Here is an 8,950-nt window from a genome sequence, read left to right as displayed (position 1 = left end):
CAAAGGAATTAAGGTGCATCTTCTATGTAGTCCAGTTCATAGAATCATTAAGGCTGGAGAAGCCCTCCAAGATCATCCCCCCTACCACCAATGTCACCCACCAAACCATGCCCCCAAGCATCAGGTCCAACCTCTCCTTGAACACCCCCAGGGACTCCACCACCTCTCTGGGCAACCCATCCCAATGCCTGACTACTTGGTCTGAGAAGAAATGTCTCCCTATTTCCAACCTAAACTTCTCCTGGTAGAACATTTTTTTCAGTGTTAGTAGAAATGATCTTGCTTAAAAAAAAATGGCAGAATGTGAATGAGACACAGAAAGCAGACTTCTAAGCATAGCTTTCTGGTTGATAAACTGCTTGCTTATCAGTCCGGACCAAAATTAATAGTGTAGTTCACCACTCAATATGGGCATGTTGGAAAAAATGGGGAAGGTAGCTGCTGGGGTGACTGACTAAATGGCTGTCTTGTAGGTCACACCTGCTCTACAGCCTTCAGTAAAGAAAAAAAAAGTCATCTGTGAAGTGGGAACAACCATTTTCCTGAAGCTATTCAAGATTCTGAATTCCAGCATACTCTTCATCGCTTTAAGAACAGTTCTGTGAAGCAGTAAGTACAAAGTATTCAGATAATTAAGAAAGGTAATATACCAGAGCTGGTTCTCTTGTATAGCCAACAGAATTTAGTAGCAACTCTTTGCTTAGAGGAAGGGTGCTGTGTAACATTTGTAACAACAGTATATCTGTGTGGTGAATGAGCCAAAAAGACAATAGGATGCACTGGTACAGAGCAAAACCAAATCGTGGTGGAATTCAATTCATATTTGCTACAGAACTACCTGCTACTTTTAGGAGAAAGGTGCAATAATTGATTTCTTAAGAGTTTGTGACATTGCTTTTGAAACTTTATTTTCATCAGATCATTGTATTCCATTGTGTCCTGGAATGATTCATGTTCCAAAACCCCTGGTTACAGCATTTGCACAGTCTAAGCGTTAAGACAACAGAAACCCCACAATAACTTGGGTTACTTTCTCTGCAATGCTAGTATTCTGAACTGTAGGTGGCTACTACAGGTAGCATTTAGTTGTGCTGTCTTGTATAACAGCAAGGAATTCAAACAAAATTTAACCCATTTATGGTAAATTTAACACCAGAACTTAAGCTATTTTTGTCTTAATTAAAAAGAAAACTTTCCTCACTCTACACATTTGCATATTCACTATAATAGTATTTATTCAAAGACAGACTGGAACATTTCTTGTCCTACCTTTATGTAAGCTTCCCTCTCTTCATTTGTCATGAGAGATACAAGCTCTGGATTTTCACTAACTTCACTGTACGAGTAAGGCTGACCAGCTACCATTAAAACAGGATTTAGAGCTTCCTGCTCCTCCTCTTCAAAGTTGCTGCCTCCTACTTTTGTTAGTGCTGTTCCTGAGTGCTTGGCATCTTCAGACTCACTAGTGTCGCTGCCTGATTCGGGTAGTTTGCTTTTGACAACAGGAGCGTGGTCTGTGCCAGACAGTGACTTGGATTCATGGATCAGAAGAGTCTTGATGATTTCATTCTCAGGGATGGTTTCTTTATTACTTTCCTCAGTTTCTTCAGAAGCACTTACTCCTAATACATAATACATTAGAGGTTTCAATAGTTTTATTGAAACACACAGCCATCCTGTGAAAATATTTTTTCTACCTTTTTTTTTTTTTTAACCCCTTCCTTTAGAATTTTCTCAAGTGCAGGTGTTCCTGCTTTAGAAGTTAATAGCACTGGTACCACATGGTTAGAGCCAGAACATTTCAGGAGTGGGTGGCTAACTTGTGGCTTTAGGAACGCTATCTAAACCAGCCTAAAGAATAATTTTTCAGAAACTAGGTTTTGATAGACACTGGTCCAGAATTAAAGGCTTGTTCTGGATTTTTCAACTAAGCTCATTACATTTTCAATAGGAAATCTATATTTAATTGTAATAAAGCTGCTGAATTGAATTATTTGCCAATGCTCAAAGCTTACCAGCAATATTGTTGATGACTGTTGTTGCTCCTTCCACAGTGCTCTGTGACATCCAGACAGGTTGCTCTTTAGTTGCTTTTTCTCTCTTTTTCTTCTTGGGCTCAGAATCTTGGACATCAATAACTAAGTTTTGAGTATATATGTTGCCAAACGATGAACTTCTGGTGGCCCATTTTTCAGGTCTGACACAGGGTTCCAGCATACTTGAACATGTCTTCTGATCAAAGCTGAACAAAATGTTATCCATTTTGGACAAATCATATACAAGCAAAACCCCCAGTTCCCAGTAAAAAAAAAAATTGTTAGCTGCTTAGCATTAACCAATTCTCTCAATTTTAAAATAATTTTCGTTCCCCGTCACCTCATAACAGAGGCATGTGATTTTGAATCATTGATTTTTGTATAGTTTCTTCAGTAATGTGTCTCTAGATGAAGCATACTATTAGAGCAGCACTACTTATGCACAGGAAGGGCTATGAACAATATTAGCCAAAGGAGAAGTCTGGAAAATTGTTCCTTGAAACAAAAAAAGGAACAAAAATAAGACTATAAATGCATAATGTAGAATAATTCAAGCAGTTTATAGTCATGTACAGTAGCTACTGAAGAAAGCAAAGATTATGTATTTCAAAGATTTTACAACAGGAAAGTTGTTGGATGGTTTTGTTTTGAGTAGGAGATGGAGAGTTATGTTTATACCTTTCTGATAATTCTGGGATTTCTGTTGGCTGAGGCTCCAGCAAGTCATATGGCAGAACAATATCTTCAGTCTCCCGCAGTAGAGCAAAGATAGGTTCAATCTGCTCATTGAGTTTTGCTAGCAAGGTCCGAGCATCTCTCTTAGGAAGCGCTGAAGCATCTTCCTCTACCTCAGTATTGCAGTAAGTGCAGCGGAAAGTCTCTGCAGTGGTGTCAAAATTGGAAATCACATTCATAGGATGCAGTAACATGCTAAATCCACAGCCTGGACAGGTTCCAAAATATTCTGACCTTCCTAGACTTTATGCATTTGTTCATATCATCCAAAGGAACTCAAGTTCAAGGTTTTTGTTTGTTTTTGAAGACAGCTATTCACATGCTTGCTATGCAAGAAAGAAATACCTATATTGGGGAAAAATGAAGTTGGCTAGATATGGAGTAACATTAGATAGTAAGTTGTTTTTTTGTTTTCCTCCTTTTCTGATCTCATGTTTTTCCATGCCACATAAATTGCAAGCATAAATAGCCTATGTTGGTTTTAGTGCAAAGTTTAAAGTTCAAAAAAGACTTGGTCAAAACACATGCTAAAACCTACATTTATGTCTCAAAATTAAAGTAACACATTCCATTAAAATGCAATCACCACTGAAACGTTTGCATTTCAGTAGGTTGTCACAGTCTCTGCACTGAGAGCAAAGCAATGGTTTGCTAACTGACTGTACACTAACTTGACCTTTGAAATTTCAAGTTAGTCATTATAAAGTATTGCTCATTTTCCCTGGCTCTCCCTTCCTTTTTAGATGCTGTGACCCAGATGTTAGCAGTGTAGCTGTAGAGTAATATATTGCGATATGATGCCATTTTAACTTATTTTGAAAGGGTGCTCTCTAGTTATTTTGATTTTAGAGAAGAGAACCCCCTGAGCTCTGATGCCTTGTCTTTTATGGATGCCTCATTTTGCCCTGCAAGGAGCCTGAAATTCTGTTTCGAGTACAGACAGCAGTGATAGGACACCTCTCCTCTGCTGCTGATCTGCACTATGTTTATTGCAGTAGGTGGCTGCAAACTGTTTTAACCATTTTATCCAACTTTTCCATCAGAAAGACTGAAGACACAAAGATGAACAAATTCAGAACAAAATGAGTACAGTTTTCATTTCCATGTGAGGAAATGGGACTCACAAGGTGGATGAGTAATTTTAACCCAGGTTAAATGTCTTGTTCCTAGAAAAGATGAGGCCCATATCAGATTCCCAACCCCACCTCTTACACTCAAGATTATTATTTCCTCTTGCTTGGCCTGTTCTACGAAGAGAGCTTTTCCTCTTACCCTCACCTCCCAGCTCCTCCTGTCCCAGGTGCTGCTCCCACCAGCAAAAAAAAAAGTATATCCTAACAAACCTACTTTCAATGCAAAGTTCCCACAGGAGCAAATTTTATGTTACCATAGTTATTCTCAAGGTTAGAGCAAATAAACACCTGTAAATACATCAAAGAGCTGATTGACTTCCAGATCCGTGTAGGTGCTGGAGCAAGATGGACATTTAAAAGAGGACCTGGTAGTCGAATCCCGCTCATCCGCTTCTATCTTCCGGCGTATGTGGTCCAGCTTGTATTTTATCACATCCACCAGCACCTTGTAATTGATGTAGTAGTAGTTGTGCCTTGTGCTCTTCCCATTAGGGCCCGTCTCAACTCGCATGCGCAGCTTCACAAACTTGTCTGCCTTGAGCGTGTTGAGAACAGTACGCAGCTGTTTGCGTTCGTACTTCAGCAGCTCTAACAAGTCATCCTCTTTCACGCAGGGGTGGCGGATCAGCACATCAAGGGCCAAGGAGTACTCAACTCCATAGAAGCCACGCACCATGTATTTGGCCAGGCGCTTTAAGGCTGCTGGGACTTCGGTGATAACACTTTGCTCTTCCATCAGGAGTTGAACCACTGCCAGAAAGAGAAGCGAGAAGGGTTGTACAACAAACAAGATGGATGTGAGGTGTAGTAAACCTTTCTTAGAGTTCACCATCATTTGCTGTGCTGCTCTTCTGCAGGAGAATAGGTTAATATAAAATCCTTAACCTGCACCTGGGGAAGGGGAGGTATCAATAGATATCAAAGATTGGGTAATTCAGGTGGTTAAATGGAACAGGTGACTGCATCTCAAGTATTCACATCCTCCTGTGTAAAAACAACCAACCAAAAAAAAAAAAAAAGCAGCTATCTAGGAAAATAGATAACAGAGGCTTCATGTTAATCTTCACAGAAGACAATGTCTTCATGTGTAGGCCTTCCTGAAGATACAAATCCATTTTTCAATCAAAGCCAGGCAAGTAAGATCTGAAGTGAACAGTATATGCCATAAAAATTACAGCTCAGGACACAAGTCAAGTAAAAAATCTTTAGTTTAATTCATAACAATGTGAAATGGATGTGATTACACCTTTTGTGACAAAACCACAAGAGGTGTTTGAGCACCTTTTCATACACTTTTATTTCTTTTTTTTTTTTTTTCCTCTCTGTTGGCTGTGATGGTCAAGTGAAGGCCCAGCTGGAGTACTTGGAGCTCCATCCTGTCTGTCACTGCCCTCACCCAGCACAATGTCCAAGGCTGAGCCTTGTTTTTCACCACACCCAATCACTGGGGAACATTTGCAGCAGAACATTTAGGTCCTTGGTACTCTTCTACTCTATAGAAATAGAGCTTCTGGCAACAATCAATTCCTAATCCCATTAACTAGAACATAACTAATTTTAATCTCTCAAGTCCAACTGTCCTAACCATTTCTTATTTGTAAGGAGTGGAGGGAGAAGAAAAAAAATAAGGTAAGCTTTAATGAAGTCATATCCCTATTCCCTTGTTTGAGGCACATTAAAACCCTACAGTAATTTTTGACATCAGGGCCTCTAGCCAGACTGCCTTGCAGAGAGGCATGCAGCATGTGGCCGAACGGTGCTGGTAGAGCTGCTGCTGGGCCAGAGGGTGGGTAGGCGGGTGGTGGGACAGCACGTTATGGCATGGTAGGTTGCCAGTGGCATCCACCGCTGAGGGGCACCATTCTCAAGCCCAGGGGATTGTGTGCTGCTGCACAGAGCTTCCAGGTAGCCTTCAACAGAAATCTGAGTTATGAAACAAACAAAACTATTTGCAGTAGCCTAGTGGTTAAGCCATGATTAAACTTACATTATAGGGGATGCACTACCTTTCCAGTAAATCTATATAGTCCTGCTGGTCTGAGGATAGAAACCCAGAAGGAAACAGCACCACCCTGACCTAAATTTCCCCACAGGAAGAGCTGGGGAGCACTGCAATAGGCTGCTCAGGGAGGAGATTGAATCTTCACCTGGAGAAGAGCCTGAGCAACCTGACCTGGCTTTGAGGCTGGCTGTTCCACAAGCAGAGGTTAGGCCAGATGGCATCCTGAGGTCTCATCCAACTTATATCTTCTGTTCCAAGAGTTAAATTTAACCTTAGTAAGGAGAGAGACTTTGGCAATGTCAGTCAGTTCCCCCAGTAGTCCATAGACCGTAAGAAGAATGGTTTTATGGTTTTTCATAAGAACCTCAAAGAAAAAGCTTTTTTTTCCCCCCTCTCTCCTCTTATATTTTTCCTCTCCACTTACATTCTTTCCCTTCTCTTTTGTACTCATCCTCCAAAAAGGTTCAACTGATCAGCATATCTGACTTTCACATACTAGCAGGGCAGCGTATCTGAATACATGATAACACTCAAGGTGTGTATACAGAGTACCCTAACTCTTCCTTTTTCTAGCCTCATTTTTATTTTTCTGTGCAGTGGCTTACATTCAGCAGGAAGGTGAGTGTCCTTGGCCACCCTCAGCTGTCTTTGAGTTTCCTCAGGCTGTGGAGAGAACTGAGCCCTTACCTGTTGCTAGCTAATCCCCTACAGAAGGAGGCACTGTAACCTGCATTGTGTGCCCAACAGAAAGCAGTGATCTGCTATTTCTGGAACTAGGGCCAAAGAGAGGCAGGGGCAGCCTCAGCAGCTTCATGGGATACAGTACCAGTTGTGCAGTGCCCTGGGTGTATGAGTCTGGGCTAGCATCTCAGAAAGGACTGAGGTGCCCTCTGCACGGATTACTAATTTTGTTTTATTTTTTAAATAAAGGCCAACTAGATTGTGGCACTATAAAAGAAAAAAACCTTGTTTGCCTCTATTCCTCGACTAATGTGGGGCAGAACCATGACACTTAAAGGACTCCTCTTAGGAGCAGATCTCATGACTGTTTTTTCTTACCCTAAATCAAACAGTATTAAAATGACTTCAAAGGGAGCAGGATAAGTAGATAACATCATTAAAGAAGAAGTCAAACCTGAGCTGTAAGCTTGGCATTTGCTGGCTTATGAATTCCTCTGACTCCTTACCCCAGACTTACATTAGGTACTTGAATCTGTAAAGCAAGCAGTACTCTGAAGTGCTAAGAAGTCTGCATTGCACTGAAGTGCTTCCAAACACCTTGATGTTAAAAGCTCTTCAAGTCTGGACTATTACAGCCATATGAACTATTTAGGGGAAAAAAACACCACCAACCCCTCAAAAAACCAACCCCCCCACCAAACAAACCAACCAACAAAACAGCACACACACACACGCACCAGGAAAAACCACCACCAACCACATGTAATGTAAGTAATGTGAATATATACTAGGAAAAGAGTTAAAAGTTATTTTTCAACACATCCATAAATTCACTGTTCATTTGCAATGGAAGTTTAGATATACAAACCTTTGGTTGAATATAGAAGGAAGTGGCTTACCTTTTTTATTTTTACAAAAAAGGTGAGAATTTGCCTGGAATAAACGCCATGCATGGAGAACAGAAACCCATCAAGAAGCATTCTTTTAAGCTACAAAAGGACCCAAACTGTATTCATTTTGTATTAAAAATTATTTAAAATCAGAACAGGTATGGGGAGAAGAAGCATTCTCTATAGCGTTTTGTTATATCTGAGGTTATGTTCTCTAGTCCATTTTGCTGTGTTTCCTCATCTCATAACTCCAGCCTGGAGTCTTGCAGTTCAGGGGAACTGCTGTTTTTTAAATGCTGTTCTAGTCTTCCCTCTACAGGCAGTAGTTCTCTTTTAAGGAGAACATGAGACCAGCCTTGTCAAGGAAAGGAAAGGAAAGCAGCAGCAGCTCACTACAGACACAGAAAGGCTTTAAGCAGGAACCTGCTCCAGATCCGAGCTGCAGTCTCCATTAAGAAGAAAGGTATTTTGCTGTTCATACATTTTTTTTTTTCAGTATTGACAAGGTATTTTACAAATAATGGTCTAGCTTCTACTTTTAGCTACTTTTGAAGTACTTATTTTTATGGCAGTGGCAGCTCACTTTTCATAATGTTTTATGTTTTTAGTATTACTATTTTAGATGTCAGAGCAGCCCTTCTGGTTAATACAGAGCTATTAAAACCTTCATCTAGGAGAGAATACAAGAACTGCCTTTTGGACCATCCTTCTGCTTTAGGAAACCTACTCTGAGTTGCTCATTGTGTTCTCAGGCAATGATCAAAAGCAGAATTTCAAGTTAACAGACATCATACAGAGCAAGTTCTGCAGGGCCGATCTGAAGCCAGCTGCTGAACTAACATATTACTTGAGTTGTCTGAGCCAACAAGCTATGCAAATCACTATTTTTATCACAGCTTATGCTTTAAAAACACTAAATTAGAAAGATTTATTAAAGCAGTCTTTTATCAGGCTTACTATAACCATATTATTTACAACTGAGTTTAAAAACTTATTGTTACCAGTCCTGTGTATACAGAAATCTTCAGGCTGCTGCCACAGAAGGATCACTCCTTCCTAAGAGCTAAGAGTAGCTGCAAAACAAGCTTAAGTATTTCCCAGCCTTTTCCTAGACCTATCTGTGATAAGCCCTAATTATCACCCACCTGGAGCAAGAGTCCCCAAATCACATTTCGTTAGGAACTGATTTAATTCTGCCTCATATGCCTTGCATCATAATAAAGTTACAAATCTTATTGCTCAATGAAATACACCTTACACCTACAACAGACCAAGGCTGGAATTTTAAGTGACTGCAATCTCTGATTAGTGTTTTCATTAGCATGACTTTAGAGGACTAAAAGTAACATGGTAATTAGCTATTTTTTATTGTTGCAAACCAAAAATGTAGCATAGGTAATTTATATAATCTGTGTGTAGAAGCTTCATAATCAAACAAACCTGGCAAATTGAACGTCTTCAGAAAAAACAAAC

General features: G+C 40.1%; 1 protein-coding gene across 2 annotated transcripts; it reads right to left on the bottom strand.

The window, feature by feature from the left end:
• Positions 1-504: 504 nt before the first annotated feature.
• On the bottom strand, positions 505-8,593 carry LOC137856267 (general transcription factor IIE subunit 1-like). Of its 2 annotated transcripts, none has more exons than XM_068681487.1 (5): positions 8,479-8,593; positions 4,193-4,654; positions 2,715-2,916; positions 2,016-2,242; positions 505-1,622 (listed from the first exon to the last, which is right to left on the bottom strand). In XM_068681487.1, exons 2-5 carry the CDS (start codon positions 4,638-4,640, stop codon positions 1,234-1,236), a joined length of 1,266 nt encoding a protein of 421 aa, XP_068537588.1. In that variant the 5' UTR covers positions 4,641-4,654; positions 8,479-8,593; the 3' UTR covers positions 505-1,233. The 2 variants fall into 2 exon arrangements, with proteins under 2 accessions (XP_068537588.1, XP_068537589.1); XM_068681488.1 differs by lacking the exon at positions 8,479-8,593 and adding an exon at positions 7,456-7,520.
• Positions 8,594-8,950: the final 357 nt, after the last annotated feature.

Source organism: Anas acuta, chromosome 4, assembly GCF_963932015.1.
Source record: "Anas acuta chromosome 4, bAnaAcu1.1, whole genome shotgun sequence".
Taxonomy (NCBI): domain Eukaryota; kingdom Metazoa; phylum Chordata; class Aves; order Anseriformes; family Anatidae; genus Anas; species Anas acuta.
The sequence above is the reverse complement of the archived record's forward strand: the minus strand, read 5'-3'. Positions and strand labels throughout refer to the sequence as shown.

Excerpts from the sequence above, each read along its gene's own strand:
- LOC137856267 (XM_068681487.1), bottom strand. The coding sequence starts at position 4,640 with ATGGAAGAGCAAAGTGTTATCACCGAAGTCCCAGCAGCCTTAAAGCGC. Across the intron at positions 2,917-4,192 it reads GCTCTTTGATGTATTTACAG|AGACTTTCCGCTGCACTTAC; the intron begins GTGTTTATTTGC and ends ACACCACTGCAG. Across the intron at positions 2,243-2,714 it reads ATCCCAGAATTATCAGAAAG|CTTTGATCAGAAGACATGTT; the intron begins GTATAAACATAA and ends CATTTTGTTCAG.